Source organism: Thalassophryne amazonica, chromosome 18 (assembly GCF_902500255.1).
Source record: "Thalassophryne amazonica chromosome 18, fThaAma1.1, whole genome shotgun sequence".
Classification (NCBI taxonomy): Eukaryota; Metazoa; Chordata; class Actinopteri; order Batrachoidiformes; family Batrachoididae; genus Thalassophryne; species Thalassophryne amazonica.
In genome coordinates, this window is record NC_047120.1 from 28,250,297 (window position 1) to 28,275,563 (window position 25,267).

Sequence of the window (25,267 nt, forward strand, 5' to 3'; positions counted from 1 at the left end):
GAACCATTTCAAAGTCATTATCATGTCCCTAACAATAACTTATGAAATGGCACTACCCCAAAAAAGAAAAGAAAAGCATGTGTGTGTGTGTGTGTCTGTGTGTGTGCGCGTTGGTTTTCTTCAGTGTATGTGTGACATGCGGGGGAGGCTTTGCTTCTGTACCTGCTCCATGAAGACGAGAAGAGACTCACGATTGTTCTCCCACTCTTCAGGCAGCTCGCTCTCATGAGGGAATTTGTCACAACCCACGTACATTGACAACTCAAAGCAGTTGGTGTGCAAATAGCTGAAATCATTCATACCTGCCAACAAAGACAAAAATATCGATGGGACAGCTTCAGCTTAGGGTGTCATTACGGCCAAATGTGCTTCTGTCTTTGTGGTGACTAACACGGATTTCAAAACTCTCTGTCATATTCGGGTTTTGGTTTATCTTATTTGTGCATCTTACACGTTGCTGCCAGCTGAAGCCGAGAAGCATTGCAACAGGCTGGGAGACAAATATACAGCTCAAAGGCTCAGAAATCTTGCATAACACAGCATTAGGATCACGGACACTAACTGCCAGCCGCCGTGTGCCACGACGCCCCATTGATGGTGCCGTCCTCCTTGGCGAAGTCTTCCATGTGGCAAACCCGTCGGTTGGCGTCAGTCATTAGGCGGTGGGTGGATGCGTAGGAGAAGGCCAGCCAGCGAAACACGTGGTCATCGGGGGTAGGAGTCTGCTCCCTGGCAACCCCGAGGGAGCGGGTTTTATCGTACGGGAAGGTCACCACCAGCTCGCCTCCCTGGAGGTTACCCCCTAACACAAAGGGCATCTTCTCCATCCATGCTATAAGTGCCCGCGTCTCCACTGCAACCTAATATGGGGGAACATGAGGGAGAATTTCATGGTAGAATTTGTGATGGTGATTGCTAATTTATCTTCTCTTAAATGCAAGAGGGGGAGAGGGACTTTAAAACACTCATGCTACCTTATTATTCAATTTAGCAACTATTCATTGTATCTAATTAGGCAATACAGTTAATTACTCCTGGTTTATATCACCAACTGCTGTTTGGGGAGGCAAACACGAGCAGGTTTAGGAGCTTCCAGATGGGGATTCCTGCTCTGCAGCTACAGCAGTTATTCCGGAGGCTGTGTGTGACTCACACTCGTGGCTCTCACGTCAAAACACTCACGACGCTGAGCTTTAAATAGACCGCATGTTATATTTTAGCTCACAGCCTCTTCGTCAGAAATGGCAAATACACCAGCTTCTCCCAAAGTAGAATGTGCTGATACACCTACATGGCTCCTCTGTCCAATATATGGCCGAGCTCAGTGTGGATGCACGACACCAGCGCATGCTTGCACCCAGACCTGATCTGACCCGTACAGCACTGAATCATCACTCATCTTCTTTGAGACTCATGTTAGACCAACGCAATATTAATACCTCATCCAGGTAAATAAATCTGTCAGTACAATGCGTTGAACATTATTACAGACATTGCTGAGTTTGATTTGTTGGACTCTAAGTTTGGTAACATTTTTATCTGACTAACGTTATATAATCCTTCCAGGTCAGTGGTTGAACAATGTGAAGGAAACATGAAGCGCAATGATCTGTAATTTTGGCATTTTTGTTTGTCAAATCAGAATACCAAGAGGGACTCACATAATCAAAGTGACACTGTATTAACTATGTTGTAAGTACTGTATTTTTTTGGAGTGTAAATCACAGGTTCTTTTTTATTTTTACTAGTTTGGTGCAGCTTATATACTGAAAAATCATATGTTTGATAATAATAAAAATAGTTAGTATTTACATAGGGCTTTCCCATAAATCAGTCAAGTAAAGAAAATGAACTCCAATAACAAAAAACTAACACCAACAATAAATGTACACTACAACAATATGTAAAAATTTGATTTAAAAAAATGAAATGCCCATAGTTTTTATTGTAGTGTGTCCAATGCTGTGGACCAACAATCAATGTTGATCTTTATCAAATAACACAATATGTTGTCCATCGCATGTTTACTTGTCCAACATGCATATTTTTGGAATTAAAACATCCTTATGGTACACACCAAGATTGAGAAATTCCTGCATAAATCCACTGTTCACTTTTCTATCTGTATCCATCTGTTTGTTCCTTTTGTCTACCCTACATAAACTAGTATCCAGTTTCAGATGACACACCCACTGTGTCCACAGCGCTATGAGCAAAGCGATCACACATGAATGAGTTCACGCCTTTCCCCTTATCATATATATGTTTTTATTTATTTTCCACTCTTTCTGGCTGTCATGTGGACTACAATTTACGTGGTGGAAGTGACATTAGCCTGGTTGGCTAGCTGATAACAAAGTTCACACTGTGCCGTGCACACTGAGACGTGGCTAGCCAGACCTCGTATGATCTTGTCTGTACGTAATTATTAGCATGTCATGAGAACATGAGAGCCTGCCCACATGTGCATTGCGTGGAGTGTGGACAGCTGATGTTTTTCATGGCACGGTATGCATTCTCCAGCTGCAGCTGGTCTGCTCTGTGTCAGCCTGATCTCGTCAGGTTTCAGAAGCTAAGCAGTGCAGGACCTGGTTAGTACTTGGATGGGAGATCTCTTCAGAACACCAGCGACTGTGTATGTTAGGTAAAAGTGGAGTTGCATCAGGAAGGGCATCCAGCGTAAAACTTGTGCCAAATATCAATGCGGATCTGGCTGTATCCGCTGTGGCGACCCTGAACAATGCGGGAGCAGCCGATTGGACAACAACAAGATATGTGTTCTCCAGCTGTGAGATGCGAGTACACAGTGGTCAGCTGTTCAGCATGGACATGGCAGCCATCCAGATGCGCACCACGCTGGACAGCGATCACACTCCGGCCACCTCAGCTGCACCTGACAATGTTTGGTCATGTGGGGTGTGGGGGAGGTGTGCCACCACACCGCACACTTGCATGCCATTTGTGTTGGGGGATATACACTGCACACTCACATGCCATTTGTAGTGGGGCGGGGGGCATATGCACACTCGCATGCCATTTGTGTTGTGGGGGAAGAATGGCACACTCACACGCCATTTGTGTTGCTTGGTAACACACTCGTGGGGCACTTAGAAAATGTGGGGGCATTCACACAGCCAGCTCGAAAGTGGTCATCTGCTCTTTATGGCAGCGTGAATGGCCCCACCTTTTCAAAGTGCCCCGCTAGTGGTGTTGGATGTTCGTGGGTGGCACCTGAATTCTGACCGACTCTGGCTGAGAGTGGGTCAAATGGCCATTCGTTCACTCTGGTGTGAAGGCTGCCTCAATTGCGCCATTCGGCCAGGGTTCAACATGACCGATGATTTTGTGCAGCTCCTCGGCTGTGGCACGATACGTCCGACCTGCATACGACATGCCATGTGAATGTTGCAAGCATGATCAGATGGCAGTACGACCTCATCTTGCCCGCCGTTCGAATGGGTTTCTGGCACGAGCAGCACATGACTGTAGAGTGCAAGTGCTGTGCCTGAATGGATGTGGCGACTGCTGTATGAGGCATTTGAATGAGTCTCCGATTTTCCACAACTGCCATTCGAATCCTCCTTTGTGTGCCATTCTGCCTCATTCATGTTATGTGTGAAGGGGCCCTTAATAGGATCCACATCGGCAAACCAAGGGGTCCTACTCAAAATGGAGAAATCCGATATGTTGCCATCATTATAAATTTTGATTTCTGGTTATAACTTTGATTATATTTTACATGGAAACATGATCTTGGTGGCAAATGATAGGTTTTTGGGGCCAGGAAATGCAACAGAATAGGTTTAAATGATGCAAAGTGCATGCAAAACAAGATCCAAGATGGCTGCCATCCCTGTAAAAACTTGTGTAAATGACAAATATTCGATGATTTCTCGTTTTGATTGATTAACGGATTGCATCTGCTCAAAATAATGTTAATCAGTGAAATCACCTGGTGGAGTGAGTGGTTGCAAAGAAACCTGCACCCTCTTGGCATTTTAAGGAATCAGTTTGAGATCTCTGGTTTTTAGGAAGATTTCCACATGAATTGCGCACACAATTGGTTTATATTCGCTACACATCCGTGAAACATGCTTATATGAGTCGGCCGACATCTGTACACGTCTGCAAGCAGAGGCACGTTTTTCCGTTGCCAGGATTTTTGAGCTGCACAAAATTTTGGTTGCGGATGACATCCGCCTTACATATGCAATACATACTCAATACAGACACAATCTATGCTCTGTATATCTACCGTTATCCGCTGATATCCGCAACTGACTGGGAATTATGGCTTGGCAGCGGACTGGGACAGTGTGTAAAATGGATATATAGCATGCCTATCACGTCCACATCACAGACTAAATGAAAATGTAGTGAATGCATACAGATTGGCCATGAATAAAGCATTTGTATTAAGTCTGCTCTGCATCTGATTTGCCGACAGTTTGCAAATGCATAACAAACACTTCACGTAAACCCAAAGCACTATATGCGGCAGAAATCGACATACCTGCCAGTCACTGCCAGTCTAGCTCTGGAGACGTACAGATGTAGTTATGGATCCCAAACGACATAGTGTGATAGTTGCTGCCATCCAACAACATACCAATCAACTTGTCCAAGTCCAGCAATTGCTCCAGAGGCTGTGGTGTTGGTGTGAATAATGATGCCGAAAGGCCAGAGTGCGCTTCTTTTATGACCACAATGCAGATGCCATGCATGTGCAATACAACCGCTGTTGCCGCAACACATGTGCGATGCATTCTCAAATCTTAAATCTGTAATATGTCCGTGATAATCGCAATATGTCCGATCCATTTCCTCAATACATGCGTGACACAGCCGTGATTGTTCGTCATATATTCTCTATTAATATATCCATAAGTCATACTGAGTAATTTGTCATTTCTGGCCAATTTTGTGGCGGACAACAACGAAGGCCCGACATCTGTATACTCAATTCATGTGCAATTAATCCTCTCCCCAGTGGGACCGGGCCCTTAAGGACAATTGTGGCATTGCACTTCTTGTAATTACCACATCTGATAGAAATCGGCCAAGGCCAACAGACAGATATGACTTTGCCAATGAATGACTTTTGGCAAATTTGATTGTACATAAGAAATTCCATACTGCACTAATATATTTTTGGCATGACTTGTTCAGTGTTCACTTCAGTGTTATTCAGCCAGTATTGTCCCAACACAGGAAGGGGAACATACTATGCTCAAACTGTTTTCTATTCCTTTTAAAAACTCTATAATTTATATCTTTCCTGACAGCTCTTATTTAAGTGCTCAGGAGCTTTTCACTGTTTTTGGCTCCACTCACACGAATATCCTGGGCACTGTTGTTCCATTTAGGATTAAACACACTAAATTACTATTGCAGCCGTGGCTGAATGTCTCAGATGTGAATGTTGATGATGAACCAAGTGAACGTGGAAGAAGGATAAGCTCCAAGTTTCCTTAGGAATTTTACGGGGCTGTCAATCAAAATTTCAGAAAGCTGTAAAAGCAGATTTTATTATCAACCTGTTTTCCAGCAAGAGTCACAAGCCTCAGGTTTTTTTAATGTTTTAAATTCTAGTATGAATCTTTGTGATATTCCACAGGGCATCGTTCTTTCCTGTGTAATCCCGAATAGCACGGCATGTTTGAAGAATCATATTAACTTCTTGATCCATCTTTGTCAATCTTGAACAAAATTGGTATACGAGGGCTGTCCGTAAAGTATAGGTCCTTTTTATTTTTTTCAAAAACTATATGGATTTCATTCATATGTTTTTACGTCAGACATGCTTGCACCCTCGTGCGCATGCGTGAGTTTTTCCATGCCTGTCGGTGACGTCATTCGCCTGTGAGCACTCCTTGTGGGAGGAGTCGTCCAGCCCCTCGTCGGAATTCCTTTGTCTGAGAAGTTGCTGAGAGACTGGCGCTTTGTTTGATCAAAATTTTTTCTAAACCTGTGAGACACATCGAAGTGGACATGGTTCGAAAAATTAAGCTGGTTTTCAGTGAAAATTTTAACAGCTGATGAGAGATTTTGAGGTGATTCTGTCGCTTTAAGGACTTTCACGGTGCGAGACGTCGCGCAGCACTCTCAGGCAGCGTCATCAGCCTGTTTCAAGCTTAAAACCTCCACATTTCAGGCTCTATTGATCCAGGACGTCGTGAGAGAACAGAAGTTTCAGAAGAAGTCGGTTTCAGCATTTTATCCGGATATTCCACTGTTAAAGGAGATTTTTTTTAATGAAAGACGTGCGGACGGCTCCGCGCGTCGGGACGCAGCCGACGCGGCACGGCGGCACAGGAAAAACACCTCCGTGTTGATAACCATTTGTAAAATCCAGGCGGCTTTTGATGGCTTTCAGTGGAGTGAGTATATGAGAAATTGTTTATCAGCTGGAGATGTTCCAACTTGTCCTCAAGGCTTCCAACAGAGGTGTTTTTCCTGTGGTGGAGCGTCGCGGCGGCTGCGAGCCGACGCTGCAATCCGCCCGCACGTCTTTCATTAAAAAAAATCTCCTTTAACAGTGGAATATCCGGATAAAATGCTGAAACTGAGTTCTTCTGAAACTTCTCTGTTCTCTCACGACGTCCTGGATCAATAAAGCCTGAAATGTGGAGGTTTTAAGCTTGAAACAGGCTGATGACGCCGCCTGAGAGCGCGACGTCTCGCACCGTGAAAAGTCCTTAAAGTGACAGAATCACCTCAAAATCTCTCATCAGCTGTTAAAATTTTCACTGAAGACCAGCTTAATTTTTCGAACCATGTCCACTTCGATGTGTCTCACAGGTTTAGAAAAAATTTTGATCAAACAAAGCGCCAGTCTCTCAGCAACTTCTCAGACAAAGGAATTCCGACGAGGGGCTGGACGACTCCTCCCACAAGGAGTGCTCACAGGCGAATGACGTCACCGACAGGCGTGGAAAAACTCACGCATGCGCACGAGGGTTCAAGCATGTCTGACGTAAAAACATATGAATGAAATCCATATAGTTTTTGAAAAAAATAAAAAGGACCTATACTTTACGGACAGCCCTCGTACATAGTAGTTGAGGCACTTTGACACTTTGACAATTTTGATCTGTGCAATCTAGCATGCCAATGAGTAAACATGTTGTAAAATGTTGTAAACTGTGCATGGCCGCGTGCCAGCGCGCAAAGAAAATTTTGAAATGTTCAAAATTTCTAGCACACATTAATTTCGTGCCACTTGTGTAAACCCATTCGAAAACACAGTGTGTCACTGTGTGCAGGGCATCTGAATAATTATGACGAGATGTTACAGCTATAATAAACATAACTTTACAGATACATTATCTAAACTCATGAGAAGGAATGAAAATGCAACTGTTTTACTAATCCATTACAATGAATATATTATAAATAATTACCTTTGAGACAAGATTCCAAATGCGTTCTCCACCACACAACGTGCACAAGACAACCTGCAGCTGTCGATAATTTCTCTGTGATTCTGAGAGCAATGAGAAAATGGGTTCATCAGCCAAGTTCTGAGAGCAAATGCGTCATTGGCTACGAAATAATTATTTTATATAGCGTGGCATCAAGCGGGACAAGTGGGACGCATTGGCATGATGAATTGTGCGGCTGTGCAGGGGTCAAAATTGTACAAGTGTCAATGTGCCTTTACGCCCATCATCGGCACCAGATTTAAAATCAGGTTAAATGTTTGAAATGTTCAGACATTTGACCCTGATTTTTGAAATTATTGATAGTATGCGGTAACTTCTGGGTATTTGTAGTGTTAAGTGCTTCAACCATGTTCATATTTCTTTAAATGCGGTATTCTTAGTGACTACTGATTGAAACTTGTTTGATCGTGTTCCATCGGGGTAAAAATGTGATGCCCAAGTAGCCCTGATGAACATTTGTTGCCGGTTTGGTTCAAAGTTGAACAGCTCAATCATATCTGGCAAAGGACGCAAGGGTAGAGGAGGCAAGCCTGCAGCTGCTAGTATTGGGGTGGGGGGTGGTTAAGCTTAAGCCATTTCATCCCATATATTCAATTGTTTGGATCATGGATGGTCATAGTAGAATGGCGCCATGTGGAACAGCCCGGTTAGATAACATTTCTTCTCGTCTACTCAGAGACATTTTAATACTGTTGGAAGATGTTTTCTTGATTTAATAAAATTTAATTAAATTAAATGTTCAAATAAATTAAAAATATTAAGTAGTGTAAACTCAAAGTTTTAAGAAAACGTTCAACGTAGTTAAATATTTCAAGTTTGTGTAACATGGTCTTGCTTTTTAAATAAATTAAACTCAGAATTTTTGATTGACTTGAACTAATTGTATATTAAGTAAGCAAAACTTCAAAGCAAACTTAAGCAAAACTTAAAAGAATTAAGTATTTGTATATGAAAATATTTGAGTTGACTTAATGAACACTTTAGCAGGGCTGGTGGACAAGTGGTTTAGTGGGCTTGGTTTTGGTGCAGAAAGTTCCCAGTTCAAACCCCACCACTGCCGCATTTCTCCATGTAATTTGGAGTTGCATCAGGAAGGGCATCTGGTGTAAAACTTGTGCCAATTCAGCATGCAAGATCCACCTTGGATCTGCTGGCGACCCTGAGTGAAAAACAAAGGAGCAGCCGAAGGACTTACTTTTACTTAATAAACACTTTAATTTACGTAATTGTAATCATGAGGTACAAGTAGCATACCTATAATCTAAACTTTAAGTTCTGGGAACAATTTAGTTAAATTTATGAAATCAAAAATTTTGTGGCAATTGATTGCCTCAGTATTTTTGAGTTCTGATAACTTGTTGGGTTTACAGTGTAGCAACAAATTCAGTGGGATCTGTATTGGTCTACTAATATGTTGACCTTGGTTTGATTACTACCTGTCGCTACCTGTCTGTGTCCTTGGAAAAGGTAATTAATCTGCAGTGTCCCAATACATCCAACAGTGGAATGGGTACCAGCCTATCCAGGGGGATGCTTCATGCACCCACATGGCAGTCCTTGATCAAAAGAAGAACATGGAACCTCATGTTCTCTGTAATTAAAGTCACTTTCTCAGCTGTTTCTTCTCTCCAAAGTGATGGATAAACGTGTTGGAGAAATGCAGCTTTGTTGTGATTTGGTGCTATATAAACAAAATCAATTAATTAAATTAATTTCCTCTTTGCTAACCACTGATTTAATGCAGTGACTGGATGTTTTTGGTACTAGGTTCCACAGGATGATGTTGAATGGTTACTTAGGGAGATTCAGGGGAGGGTTATCACTTGCATCATAAAGGAACCTCAGCGGCAACATTATATCCAATGTGGAGTGTTTCTCTGGCCATGATCCAGTGCACAGGCAGCTCAGTGTTAAGACCCCAGCAGCTAGAAAAAGCCAATCTGGATGGGACAGAGAGATGTCTTCACTGGAGAAATGGGAATGGACCAGTTGCCTGCCTGGGTGAGTGACATTGAGGACGCAGTGTGTGGAGGACTCAACACCACATGGCACCAGTGGCCTTGAACTGGCTTGACACCTGAAAAGTAAACTTGCATGACAGCACAATCAGAGACTAAATGACACTCACTGAGGCATTCTTGGTCTGGTACCACTCTGGAATGGGCACATGGTGGTTGAGCATTTTGCGAGGGATCCACTTCTTGGCCTCAGCATCCCAAAGTATGGAGTTTAGATCTGGGAAGTTATGGTGGATGTCCATTCCATCCTCACTCCATCGCCCCAAAGACCAGCCAATGAGCTCTGAACCCTAAATAAAAGATTCACAAAGTAGCAATAAAGTGTACGATTCTACAGCCCTGTGTTTGTTTTAGCCTGGGCTTCTTTTCAAGCTCTAAACGGTCCAGCATTTTTAAACAGTGCCACAGAGTCCGATAAATTAGTGAGTCCAGAAACTGTTGTAATTGTCATATTAGCAAAAAAAAAAAAAAAGTGTTGCACTGAAACAATGTGGCATATTAACAAATGAAGGTAGGACTTCATGACACTGCAAATTTGATTGGGCAACAGAAAGGTGCATCATGGTGGAGAAACAACTTTACTGAACTTTGACAAATGCACTTACGACTCTGGAAAGTATTCACAGCACTTCACTTTTACTACATTTTGTTATGTTACAGCCTTATTCCAAAATGTAGTAAATTCATTTATTCCTTGAAAATTCTGCTCGTAACACCCCATAATGTACATGAAAAAAGTGTTTTGAAATTTTTGCAAATTTATCAAAAGTAAAAAAAAAAAAAAAAAGAAAAGAAAAAAGAAATCACATGTACCTAAGGATTCACACCTTTTGCTCAATACTTTGTTGATGCACCTTTGGTGCCAATTACAGTCTCAAATCTTCTTGAATATGATGCCACAAGCTTGGTGCATCTATCTTTGGGCAATTTTGCCCATTCCTCTTTGCAGCACCTCTCAAGCTCCGTCAGGTTGGATGGGGAGCGTTGGTGCACAGCCATTTTCAGATCTCTCCAGAGATGTTTAATCAGATTCAGGTCTTGGCTATGGCTGGGTCACTCAAGGACATTCATAATTTTGTCCTGAAGCCACTCCTTTGATATCTTGGCTGTGTTTTTAGGGTCATTGTCCTGCTGAAAGATGAACCGTCACCCCAGTCTGAGGTCAAGAGCGCTCTGGAGCAGGTTTTCATCCAGGATATCTCTGTACATTGCTACATTCATCTTTCCCTCAATCTTGACGACTTCCTGCTGCTGAAAAACATCCCCACAGCATGATGCTACCACCACCATGCTTCACTGTAGGGATGGTGTCTGGTTTACTCCAAACATGACACCCGGCATTCACACCAAAGAGTTTGATCTTTGTCTTATCAGATCTGAGAATTTTTTTCTCATAGTCTGAGAGTCCTTCAGGTGCCTTATGGCAAACACCAGGTGGGCTGCCATGTGCCTTTTACTAAGGAGTGGCTTCCGTCTGGCCACTCTGCCACACAGGCCTGATTGGTGGATTGCTGCAGAGATGGTTGTCCTTCTGGAAGGTTCTCCTCTCTCCATAGTAGAATGCTGGAGCTCTGACGATCGGGCCATCAGGTTCTTGGTCACCTCCCTGATCACTCTGTGTAGACGGGCGGCCAACTTTCGGAAGAGTCCTGGTGGATCTGAACGTCTTCCATTTATGGATGATGGAGGCCACAGTGCTCATCTGAACCTTCAAAGTAGCAGAAATGTTTCTGTACCCGTCCCCAGATTTGTGCCTTGAGACAATCCTGTCTCAGAGGTCTACAGATAATTCCTTTGACTTCATTCTTGGTTTGTGCTCTGACATGCACTGTCAACTGCGGGACCTTAATATGTAGACGTGTGTGCCTTTCCAAATCATGCCTAATCAACTGAATTTACCCCAGGTGGACTCCAATTAAGTTGTGGAAACATCTCAAGGATAATCAATGGAAACAGGATGCACCTGAGCTCAATTTCACTTTTGAGCTTCATGGCAAAGGCTGTGAATGCTAATGTGCATGTGATTTCTTAGTTTTCTTTATTTTTAACAAATCTGCAAAAATTGTCATTATGGGGTACTGTGTGTAGAATTTTGCAGAAAAACTGAATTTCATCCATTTTGGAATAAGGCTGTAACGTAACAAAATGCGGAAAAAGTGAAGTGCTGTGAATACTTTCCAGATGCACTGTACCTTTGCACATGTAGTCAATGAGTTCTAAGAAGGGTGGCAGCTATGCTCACAATACAGACAGGCCTATCAAGTTGCTTGTGAAGTCTTGCTAATGATAATCGCATAATCCTGGTGTCCACTGGAGATCACTGTTGCTGGTATACATTTACAATTTAAAGCCCAATCTAAGGGCCCTGTCTCTTAGGGTGGGAAACTGCAATAATGCAAATAGGAATCCATATGCATCCTAGGTAACAATAACTTACAAGATAATAATCAGATGTGCTTTTATATACTGTTTTTTTTTGTTGTTTGTTTTTTGGCTTATGCAAACCTACCACTTCAAATGCTTTCTCGTACCCATCAGGGTTGACCGATGGCAGTAGATGGATTCTGGTCTCCTCCACCAGGTGACATATTCGCTGGTTGCCAGAAAGATACTCCTGACACATGAACTGCATGAGGAGGAGGAGCAGCTCCCGTCCCAGTACCTCGTTACCATGGGAACCCGCTGTGTAACGAAACTCCGGTTCGCCTGATCGACAGGTTTATATCAGGAGAGAAAGGTGGCAGTAGATAAAGAAAGACAGTGAAAGATTCAATCTGAGTTCACTGATTTCGTTCATGCTGTTATTTTGCAGGACATAAAACTGGACAGTCACATCCTCCACCAGTTTTCTCACCAATTTCATGCTCTCCAGGATTGTCGGAAATCTCTATGGCGTACAGCTTAAGACCGTTGTGGCTCTTTCCTATGTTATAGATCCGAGTGATGTTGGGGCACTTTTCATTAACCACCTTCATAAGCTGTGGAAGGAAATAATGAGGTATCAGGTGTCAGGAAATTAAACACCATTTTAGGTTAAACATCTGACATTAACAGACCACAGTGTCAGCTATGTACAGTACAGATCTGGCTGGTGCCCGTCACCAGATACCATAGCATGAAGTGAACGGGCGCCTATGATTTCCCCAGGAGGGAACACCTGTCCACATTGTAGGTTACCTCCCCAGGCTCAGCTGTGTGTTGCTCATTTACAGCTGGGTGGACCTGGGCAAAATAGATGAAATGTCTTGTCCAAGACAAGTAGCATGATTGGGAATCAAACCTAAAGCAGGTCTACATATTGGTAGTCCAACTCCTTATCCCATGGACCTACCTGCTCTACAACAGATCTCACAGGCACTGCATAAAATACTTTGGGCACAACTGACTTTTTAACTGCTGCTGTTTTGTCCATTAAGGAGCTAAGTTCAATTACTTCAGAAACTTTTCATAATGGAACCTGCAGGGTCGTACTGTGGAACTGAAGTACAGGTAATTGGATAAGTATACTTTCTATCTGCACAAATGACCTCTCTGATGTCTTCATTTCTCATAATTAAACATATTTTAGGAAATCTAAATCCAGTTAAGTGTTTTAAAGAAATCTGCTCAGCCACAACCATTTAGCCGAAGTATCTTTTCATGACATAGTTTAGTGTGGATGGATAACAGTAATACCCTATAATTCAAAGTTTAGCTCAGCAGACATACTATACACACTATATGTGTTCAATCATATGCATTGTTACAGTACATTAGTTTGCAGGAGGGGCAGGGTGGTGGACAAGCGGTTAGTGGGTTTGTTTCCAGTGCGAAAGGTTCCTGGTTCAAGCCCCCCCATACTCCATGTAATGTGGAGTTGCGTCAGGAAGGGCATCTGGTGTAAAACTTGTGCCAGTTCAACATGTAAATCCACCTTGGATTTGCTGTGGCGACTCCGAGTGAAGAACAAGGGAGAAGCCGAAGGGACTTACTGTTAGTTTGCAGGAGGATTAAGACAGGTCACGATTTGACTGATTATTCTTTCATTTTCAGCCAATTATCGCCATCCAGGATATCGTGGCAGGAGATTAAGCAGCTCATTCCACATTTCTCTATCCTTAACCAAGTCTCCTGGGAGATTATGAAGCGTTTGCAAGCCAGCTCGGAGATGTGACATCTCCAGCAGTCCCTGGGGCCTCCTCCCAGATGTGCTAGTAAGACCTCCGGAGACAGACCACCAGGGGGCATCCTCACCAGATTTCTAATCCACCTCAGTTGGCTCCTTTCAGTCATGAGTTTTGGTGTTTGGATGTAACCTCTGCAGTATTCTGCTTATAGTATTGTTCTCCACCTATCATTATTATTTCTCTATGTTATCTGGTTTATTTTCTCCTGTAGATGCAGAATCCAGTGGGTCTTGCACAAAAGATTGGTGGTGTTTTGTGCAACCTGGTCTCACGGTAAGTCATGATTCAGCAGCACGAAATATACATTAATCTATTGGTTTGTGATATTGTGAGGAAAAGAATTCATTCTAATTCATTCCGTGATGGCTAAACGAAATTAAAAGTGAGGCGGGGGGGTGTCGGGGTGGTTATGGTTGGGGTGGGGGGAAGGAGTAAGATTAGGTTATGGTAAAATTCAGGGTTGAGGGTAGGAGTAGTGTTAGTAATAGCAAGTTAAAGAAAAGCCCTGTCACGAAAATTTTACTCATTTCGTCACGGAGCATGAAAAAAAAAGTGAGACCGGGCTGGTTTTGTGAGGCCCTTTCCATTATCCAATGTCCTTCTTCCCACAGTTCTTTGACCGTCCTTGCCTCATTTCCTGTGGATACACCCCACAGTTAATACAGTGGGTTGTAGCCAGTCCTTTTTAGCTGTTTGTCCCAACCCACACCCACGCCTGTGTCACAGACTGAACGTTCCCCCCTAAAAATCGGTCATCATAAAAGACGGAGGAAGCAATCAGCGCACCACAGCTACACGGGCTGCTAGCTGATGCATTCACTGCGCATCCGTCATTTCAAAGCATCACCGATAATCGCCTCATTTCTGCTTAAAATGGCCTTGTTTCTTCTTAAAACTGACTTTAGAATGATTTAAGAGGTTTTACCTTATCATCTGATGGATAACAATCCCATTAATCCATTTGATCACTTTGGGTGAAGAGACTGTCTTAGATGAGCTGCTGAGCTCTGAAATGATGCACGGAGGCAGGGCGAACCAATTGTTAGGGGCGGACCGTTCAATCTGCGACACCAGGACATCAGCATCAGCTTCTGGTCTGAGTTTACTATTTTAGTTAAATTGTTGAATTGTGACTTCTATCATGACCAACCCTCCCTTGCTGGAACATCCGTTGACATTCCCTAGAAGGAGGGTGTACTGTCATGGGTCATCAGAATCAGAATCAGAATCAAAATCACCTTTACTGTCATTGTAATTTGCATTACAATGAGATTTGAGTGCAAATTCAAAAAGGTGCTTTCCGTGGTGCGAGTAATTTTTAGCCAAATAAAAGATAGTGAAATTTAACAGTAAATTATATTATAATTACAACTAATTTAAACATAAGGTAAAATAAAATAAAATGAAATGTGGACTAAGTAATGTAAAATGAGAATTATATACAACTGTGGAACTGTATTGCATGGGAATATTGCACATGGTTTACAGATATTGCACAAGAAACTTGAAGGTGCGGATTAGAGTGATTTGTTATTGTTCAGAGTAGTGATTGCTCTGGGGAGAAAGCTGTCCCTGAGTCTGTTTGTCCTAGTTTTGATTGACCTATACCGTCGTCCAGAGGGTAGTAGGTCAAACAGGTGGTTGCTGGGGTGGGATGCATCTTTGCAGATGCTGGCAGCTCTACTGAGTTAGCGAGAGCTGGCAATGTCCTCCAGGCTGGGCAGAGTGCGACCAGTGATCCCCTGGGCTTTTTGATCACCCCCTGCAGCGCTCTCCTGTCTGCTGCGGCAAATTTTATTTCATGGAAATTATTCTTTGTTGCTTTTATTTTGAGATTTCTTCCATGTTCTCTTTGTGTAGCCTAACTTCCTGTTTCTAGTATTCTGGGATCACAGGTCTCAGCACTTCTATACCCGTCTTCATAACCACTGTCACAATATGCCCTTGTTGCCAGATTGTATAGGTTCATCCTGGTTTCTCACGTTATGTTTCCAGTGGTATTTTTCCGTGTTTTTTCCTCTCCATTACAGACCTTTTGTTGCCATACTGAGGTCCAGAGGTTTTGTCTGGCATCTTGAATTTGCTGTAATGCCTGTTTTTTGGATAGCCTCTCTGCTGCTCCCACTAAAAGACTTTAATTTACTGGACTGATCATATGTCTCTGCTTACTGCACTGAAAGCGGAACCAACTTAAAAATCTGTTTCAATTGGTAACATTTGAAGGAATTAAGTTGTTTGAACTTAAGTTAGTAAGTTAGACCAACTCTAACTTACAAACATAAGTTCAAACAACTTAATTCATTTAGATGTTACCAATTGAAACAATTCTTTTAAGTTGGTTCAACTATTCTCTTTTTTCAGTGTGGCCTACGAATTGAATGTTGGATAATCCTTCTGTTCTTCTGCTGTTTCCCTCAGAAACACTGTTCGGCTGATCATCTGTGTGCCTGACCTCTTTCTGTTTCATGACCAGGCCTGTTCGCCTGCTGATTCATACTGCATCCTAAATCACGTCTGCATTGGGGTCCTCTGTCAAAACCATTACACTTTCCATGTGAAGGAGCAGTGGCTCAACTCCAAGTCTCTCGCATTATGAGAATTTCATTGCAAAAAGCTCCACATCGTTCACACACATGGCTGATAAGATTTATAATATATGAGTAGAGACAGTGAGAAAATGTAGCCAGAAAAATAAACCATCTGTTAAAAAGCTGTTAAAGTAACGGTTATTTTCACAATTCTGTGTTTACTTGCTTTCTGCTCCTGCAGTAGTCATTAACAAGTCATGAAAGATGAGGTTTTAATTAAGTCTGGGTTGAATCCTGTCCTTTAAAAGGTAGAAAACCATAAAGCAAAGATGATTTTTGCTTATAAAACAGAAGAGCACAAGGCAACGTTGAAATGCTTCATCTGTTCTCACAGTTTATTAAAGCACAATGCTCCCTTGATAAATATATGGAGATTACAACTGCCAGAATGGAAGCACAAGAAATATGTTAAAAGTGAATGTTACTTTATCAACATTCGCCAGCCCAGTCTCATGTTTTTGTTTTTTTTCATGTTCCCGTGACAAAATGAGTCAAATTTTCATGACAGGGTTTTTTTTAACTCACTATTCCTAACCCTATTCCTACCCCCGACCCTAACCTTAACCATAACCTAATCTTACTCTTCTCCCCCACCCTAACCATAACCACCCCAGACCTCCCCGCTTCACTTTTAATTTCGTGCAGCCATCACAGAATTAATTAGAATGAATTCATGCTGCTGTGACCAAAATAAGGCGCTTTTCGTCACAATATCACGAACCAATAGATTAAAGTATAGTTCATGTTGCTGAATCACGACTTACTGTGAGACCAGGTTGCATTCGCAATTGGGTCTGTAAGTATTTGGACAGTGAAACAATTTCTATTAATTTGCCTTATCGTAGAGACATTTGGTTTTATATAACACCTAAATAGATCCTTGTCATTTGATTGGTGGTTTGTATGTCATGTGATATGGATCATTCGTCCCATTTGCCATTGTGTTCCATTGAGTCTGCAATTTTGGTTCCATATGTTTTGTACCATTGCGCGGCGCTGCCACCGCGCGCTCACATGAGCGGCGATGGTGCTTAGCTTAAAAACAAACATGGTGGGGTTTGTTTTATTAACATTGCTCATTTTTGTAACACAAAATATACAAATTGAGTACACCGTAAGCCATCTGGAGGCATTTGCAGTATTTGCTGATACATTGTGTACATAAAGAAGTCAATACACGGCATCAGGTACAGACTACATTGTCAAGATTGTTAGGCATTATATGAAACAAATAATGATAATGAATTTAAAAAAGTTTTTTCATTCATGCAATGGTAAGAATATTTGATGAGGTGAAAGATGGAATGTTCCATTCAAGGAGGCATTCATTGCATGAATGATAAAACATTCATTATTTGTATAATATTAATTCAAAACATGTTAACTACTAAAGAATTACAACCATTTTTATTCAGTGTTTCCAATTTTACAACCAATAATTAACTAAACAAAAGCAATAGAAGGATTATTTTACAACCATTATTTGTTTATTTATTTTTAAGACAACAAAAGGGATGAATACCTGAACATTTCCAAGTCACTGAATATGTCTTAGACTTCATTTACATCAACCATTAAAAAATACAGAGTGTATAGTAAATCTGTCTGGAGTTGGCAAAACTCAAAAACCGAGTGGCCATGCAAGAAAGAGAGCAGTGAGGGAAGCCACCAAGAAACATAGACAGCTCTGAAAGAGTTACCAGCTACTGCGGCATCATCATCACAAACGCACATCATCTGCACACATCGTGACCTACATATGATTTGTGCGGAGATGATGTGTGTCTTTGATAAATTGTATAGATGACGAGACATCTTGGCTATGGCGTGTCAGTGGTGAGGAGGCCCCAAAGACATAAATGTCACTGGTAAGGTAAGTGTCACCAGTGAAATGAAGTGACTGAACGTGAAAATTGTGAAAATTGCCACATGTTGGGCACTTTCAGGACAGGATTTCACCAATGTCTGGATTTGAGTTTTACTCCTGGATGGTCACACAACCAGACACTTTGACTCCTCTGTGTTGTCATTTTATGATCACAGACAAGGCTTTCACATATTACATTGACATAGAACCACTGGGAGGCAGGGAGGCAGTGATAACCTTTAAATTCCTTTTCATTTACATCCACCCATACCAGCCAAACAACACGGTGCCAAATGTTGCCTCTTGATTTTAACATTACAGTCACATAGCTACATAACTTGAACAAGATCACCACAAGAGCCAGCATAAAACATTCTTAAATAACTTAATAAATCTTAATTATTGATCATTACACTTCTCCCAGAATCTCTTTGACATCACAGTGAAGTTCTTTTGACAACTGATTGTAGAACAAAACAATTGCCATTTCCCTCCCACAATTTTAATTCAAAAATTGGCCCAGATTATTTGCGCTGCTCAATCTGCATCAGGAGAGATTTCACAGAATCTTAATAAAAAAAGAGTGTCTGAATCACACCACATCAAGCACTGTTTATGTTGGGTGCTATCATAATCATAACAGTGCACAGCAGCCGTATATGTCATTCACATTACATCACAACCCCTTGTTAGGGTGTAAATCCTCAGTGATAGCTGGGATTGGATGACCCTATTCTATAAGAATTTTTCTGTCTGTTTCTCTCCATCAAAACAGTTAAAGTTTTTTTTTCATTCATTCATTTTCTGTCGCTTATCTGGGTTCCAGTTGTGCTGGCAGCAGACCAAGTAGTTCATCCCTATCCTGAGCCAAGTCCACTAAATCTTCCTATTTGCTCCCAAGGCAGGGACATATAATCCCATCTCTAAACCACCACCTGACATGGTGGAGGGGTTTGTGGGCTTCAGAGATCCTGGAAGCTGTCATCTGGAGCATTAGCTCCTTGTAGGAAAGTGAAAGGCAGCGTGTCTGGTAACTGGGTGTATAGTCATGGGGCTTGGTCAGGCCCAGCCTGTAGAACCAATATAGTATCATCTCCCTGCGGGCTCATCACCCACACGAAGAGAATAAAGATCTGGTGCAGTTGACATGGGCATATGTCCATACGAACTGACACTCAGTTATGTTTTTTAAACTCTCCATAGTTGTTTTCCTCAACCATTCAACGGAATCTTGAAGGAGTTTTTGGAAGACATACTAAGTCCTGCATGTACAGTAAGCACCCACTAAACATTAGACATCTTACTGACATGCAGATCATGGCTATATTGCGTTTGTAGGGTCCATAGAACATCCATAAGACATCTAATGTTTAGTGGGCATGCACAGAAAGTTTTTTAAACTATGTCTTGAAAAAAGAGGAGTTGGCTTATAAACAGGCCACCTTATCGTTGGGCATCCTATGCCCAGAACCCTGTAAAATACATTATAAGATTCAAAGAAGCTTCTAGGGAATCTTAGGGGTTTTTATTTAACCTGATTTGTCACCTTTCTGTACTCTTGCAATATCGGTATTGCCAAGAATATGTCAGACCAGAATCCACTGAAAAGAAAGAAAAGTTCTCTGAGACACACAGACATGTTTTCAAACTCCTTATGTGCATCGACTCTCTTTGAGTAACCACAGCGGGCTATTACCACTGCACGATTCTGGCACCATACTATTTAAACTGCCATGGACACTGGAGATATAGCAAAGCAGGTGCCGACTCAGAGAAAAGAAATGTCAAGGGTGAATCCACCTGAGGTGTTGAGGGTTAAAAATAGTCCTTCCTTTTGTGGTAAAAGCCTATTGAGTCTGGGCAACCTGCGTGACACACATCAGCTGCAATGCTAGAAAAGCAAAAAGTCCATTTAATAAACCTAAAGCACTGTTGCTTGTTGTCACATCTAGAAAAGCTGCTGATTTATAAAGAATAAATAGAGTCTATGTAGGTTACAAAAGCAGTTTGGAACATTTGTGGTCCATCATTTGACAGAGAAAAGCTTCCAGTTGACAATGCTTATAATACTGACGGTATAGTCTTTTAATTTAAAATTCATAATTTGATATGGATGTACGAGTACCTTCCTGAACTGTCCAGGAGGTTCCAGTGTTCAGGTGCCAGCACAGCATTCGATGTGTTCCTTTTCATGCAGACTCCGAAACAATGTTCAAAGCACTAATGATGTTTCAAAGAAAGAAACAAAGCAAGAATAGAAGATGCCTTCGAAAAACAAAAGCATAATATTGTGGCACCATTTATGAATTTCAATATCACAACAAAGTTGCCTCAAGATGCTTCACACAAGTAAGGTCTAACGTTACCAACCCCTAGAGCAAGCACACAGGTGACAGTGGTAAGGAAAAACTCCCTCAGGTGATTTGAGGAAGACACCTCAAGCAGACCAGACTCAAAGGGGTGACCCTCTGCTTGGGCCATGCTACAAACACAATTAACAATATGAATATTCAGGAAATTTTGGGAGTCCAGGACAGGAGGCCTGCAGAAGAAGACACCCACTGCCTTTATCTTTATCTTTCTTAAAGGCTCAGACTCAATTGAAAGAATTTATTCTCATTATTATTATTATTATTATTATTATTATTATTATTATTATTATTATTATTATTATTATTATTATATGAGCAAAGCATTGCGCAGCGGTGCAAAGCTCGCTCATGGTACAGGGCGTCCTAAACAGGAAGTGCCAAATTTCAAATCCACAGTAAAACAGGAAATGTTCAAATGTCAAACACTTCCTGGATTGACAGATGAGATCCCATGGAATCTCGCAGGAGCTCAGTGGCAAGCTCACCATCAAACAGGAAGTGCCAAATTTTCAATCACAGTGAAACAGCAAATGTCAAATGTTGAACACTTCCTGGCATCGGTGGAGCTAGAGCGGAGGCCGGGGTTTCACTGGACTCCCATGAAATCTGATTGGACACAGATGATTGACATGTCACAGCACCGCAGATCAGGTTGAAAGACCTGCATTTTCAGATTAGTGAGTCACATTGACTGCTAGGTTCCTCTTGTCCAGTAATTAGTGGTGTGTACCACAAAAAGTTCTAATCCACTTTAGTAGAAGAAGAAGAATGTTTGCTTCAGATTTGAACTGAAGACGTCGTTTGAACTATGGACTTCTAATCATACCAAACTTATATTGGTGAGTAAACGACTGTATTTTATGCCAGAAATGAAGTCCAGGTTGTTAAAAGCAGCATTTCTCCTTTAATTCGGGTTGCCTTATATACACGTTTAAGTTAATGGACAGCAGCTGGTTCATGCTCTGTTGGCTTATTAGTGCAGCAGATAACTGAAACAACCCTTCAAATGGTGATACAAGCATCAAATTCAGCACAAATACAGCTGAAGCAAAATTAATGGAGCAACTTTAACTTTTGACCCCTGTACAACATGAAACTGACCTTTGTCACCATTGTTGCTGCTTTTACCTCATAACTCCATAACATTCAATCACAAATTGTCCAAACTATATTTTTTTGGACTCTTTATGATCACGCAAATAATGCAGAGCCCCTCCAGAAGATGAAAGGCAAAATAAGGAAAATGCTTAAAAAGAGGGGGTTTTGGGGGGGGGGCGGAGCCCCTCAGAAGCTGAGAGGTTTTCGCCATGCTAATGCTCCCCTGAAGTATTTACTCAAAAAGAAATCTGAAGGACCTAAATGACACAGTGAGATGCTGACGAGCTTTGCTCGTTCATGTCCGCGATATACGTATATTAGATATTTTGCTAAGCCTGCCTGCACACTCCAGTACAGTAGGTGGCAGTGTGCATTTGCTGTGAGTTGCAGTGTATCAGTTAACTACAAGAAGAAGGTTTCAGACCTTTTCAGAGCAGCGTTTCATCTTAGCCACTGCTAATTTGCAGCAATGGCAGAATGTTTTGGCATCATCCCCAGCCACAATTTCTGTATCATTCCAGTTTTACTTTACCATTTTATTGAGTAGTTTGCCTCATGTTGTGATGTCCTGGTTTCATTTTCTTGTGAGCTCAAGAACAATGTTTGACACATGGGTGTTTCAAAGGTTTCAAAACCTTTCAAAGCAGTGGATCAGGACATCTGCACTAACCACAAAACAATGAAAGGTTTTTTCACCAGCCACATTTACACATTCTATTTTTTCTTTTATTCCTGCTTTTTCTTCCTGTTCTGTTATATATTTTGTCTTGAATTTATCCACATACTGGGCATAGTCTTTTTACTCATGCTCCTACCATGACTCTGCTGCTGTTAACACGAGGGACAGATCAGACACGACTATGGGATATTAGAGAGGCAAAACAAAGATGCTTTAAGGAAAGGTCACCATGAGCTACAGCCTGACCGATGTGGATTTTCTGCCGATACCGATATTAGGCAATAAAAAATTTACCACACCATTACATCTGCAGATATATACATCAACCATGGCAGTGATTATCGAACCCTTATGACAAAGAAATACAGTTGAAGCTTGATTTTTTACAGTTTAAACATAGAATTTATTGAAAATAACAATAAATATAACAAACCATCATGCTGCCTTTACTTGGCTTGGCAGTTGTCTTCTCACACTGTTCAGTGTTTGCATTAACTAGACTTCTCGTCTATTTTGGCCACAACTAGCTGGCAGTATAGTCACCATTTGTCTCTTCTTGCTGCAAAACACCCACTCTGATTGAAAATGAATGGCAGTTGGATGCTTTACCCATAGCTAATGTGGCCAAGGGGTGATAGTGGTCCCAACCATACTTCACAATATTGTAAACAATGCAGTGAGAGTGCTCTCTGCTTGAAAAACTATGTAATGACACTATTTCCAATAGCCAAAGTGTTTTATTTTTATTTATTTGCATTGTTTATTTGGTGAAATAAAAGTTTTCATATTGGCAAAAATAACATCACTACCAGTATATTTGCAAAAGGCTCATATTGGCCAATATTTTTGGCCAATCGATATACCGGTTGGGCTCCATCATGAACTAATTAGTTCAACTTTGTAATCTCTCTTTTTAATGTGGCAATTTAGAAGCTGACAGCACTTACTGTTTTTTACCGTCTGCAGGGGGGTAGCACCAAATTCTGGGCCCTAGGTACTAGCCATATTGAAGCACCCCCCCCCCCCCCCCCCCCACTGTTATGTTCTTTATTAACGCAAACACCAAATTTGTAATGTGTAGTCAAACCAGGTCTAAATCATGTATACCTTATATCACACCTGGGAGCCAGACCCTTTTTAAAGTTGGGGGAGCAATATTGAGTTGGGGGGTCCATTTTTCTAGAAAATGGTGCAATTTGGTGCATTCCTGTGCATTTTAACAGATGGGAATGGTGCAATTTGGTGCATTTCTGTCTGTTAAAATGCACAGGAATGCACCAAATTGCACCATTTTTCTAGAAAATTGTGCAACTTGGTCCCCCAGACCCCCCAACTCAATATAGCTAGCTTTCAAGCTCACCTCTCTTTTCAAAGAATTTGGTTAGCAGCTGTTTTCCCTCATTTAGTTTTCTTTCCGTGTCCTTTTTTCTCTTCTTTTTTTGAAATCCAGACTTTGATTTTTTTTAGGAAAGACATATTTTATTTCAGCCTAAACACTAGGGCTGCAACTAACGATTATTTTACCAATCAGTTCATCGGTTGATTGTTTTTTCGATTAATCGTTTTTTGTTTTTTTTTACTTACATGTGAGTTTTGCCATTATATCTTTGAGTTATTATTAAAAGGCCTTTATCACGCAACATCAACGTTTGACCTTGTAATAAAGCTATGTTATATTCTCGTCAAAAACATACCTGGAGTAGTGTTTTGTTTTATTTTGCACATACATACATCACCGACACACCACAAAGAGATTTCCATCAGGTTTCACCCGATTATGAGCATTTTTAGATGCCTACAGTAACTATCTCAACCACTGACAACATATTACAGCAAGAGTCCACATAAGTATTTTAAAGGCCTGACTAAAGTGTAATATGTTATATTTAATAAGATATTTTCATGAAAAAGACACAAATGTGCAGTTTACTGCATTTGATTTTTTTTCCTGTGTAAAAACACAGCTTAGATGTGGTTTGACCGAAACAAATTGTCATTAAACTTAAATAAAACAGGGATGAAGTGGAGGTTTAAGAGTCACTAGGTGTTCACAGGAAACAGTTATTTCTATATTTATTTATGTTCATTGTTAGTTGGTTTTATCTTTTCTGTTTTGTTTTATCAGATTCTTTTTGTCTGTTTCTCTAAAACTGTATTGTGGCATAATTAGTTATTATATTACTATTATTGTTATTTCTATTATTATTATTATTATTATTATTATTATTGATATATAAATAAAAATAAATGAATAAAATATTACAATTTGTAATACATTTGACTCTTTTACGACAACAAACGCTGAGCCATGAATTATTATACAGAAAACAAATGTGCTGACAACTGCAACAGCTTAATGCTAACTTTAAAATTGAAAACGCCATAGACATGCTAACGCGTTAGCATCGGTCCTGTTTTTAAGTTATAAAATACATCTATCAACTGTTTCAGAAGACCATAACAGGTCAGATTAACATAAAAAGGTGAATATTACTCACAGACATATGCTCTTTGGGGTTTTAGTGGGGAAAAATTAAAATTAAGCGAAATAAAACACTGAATCAACAAAGCACCAGATCGAAGCACTGCTTCGATCTGCAAATCACTGCTTTCGATCTGCGAATCACTGTTTCGATTGGTTCAAGGTTCAAAGCAAAGCCGCAGATAGGTTGATTTATATGGAAGAAACGATATGCGGTAAAACAAAGTTATTTAACAACTAACTGATGACTAAATTAGTTGACAACTATTTTAATAATCGATTAAATCGATTAGTTGTTTCAGCACTACTAAACACCTCCTCTTTCTGTGAGATCCTGTTTGGGATGTATGTGTGTGTGTGTGTGTGTGTGGCAGCGTGCGGGTCTGGAATAAACCATTGTACAACTGTGCAGGGGTGGGAAGGGCCCTCAGAGATCTTTCAATATTATTGTTAGAGGACAATTATGTTTTGCAACATTTATACATTCATTCTAATTATATTCTTTTACAACATGAATTGTATGGACATTAATAACATGCAACACAAAAATGT

General features: G+C 41.0%; 1 protein-coding gene across 2 annotated transcripts in view; it reads right to left on the bottom strand.

Annotated features, from left to right (window-relative positions):
• cpxm2 (carboxypeptidase X (M14 family), member 2) overlaps positions 1–25,267 on the bottom strand; it is a 140,450-nt gene that overhangs the window by 25,419 nt on the left and 89,764 nt on the right. For both annotated transcript variants that reach the window (XM_034194302.1, XM_034194301.1), the window contains 5 exons: positions 12,318–12,441; positions 11,973–12,169; positions 9,574–9,753; positions 563–860; positions 163–302 (listed from right to left, as the gene is read on the bottom strand). In XM_034194302.1, the coding sequence (XP_034050193.1) occupies positions 163–302; positions 563–860; positions 9,574–9,753; positions 11,973–12,169; positions 12,318–12,441 (939 nt within the window). The remainder of the gene's footprint in view (positions 1–162; positions 303–562; positions 861–9,573; positions 9,754–11,972; positions 12,170–12,317; positions 12,442–25,267) is intronic.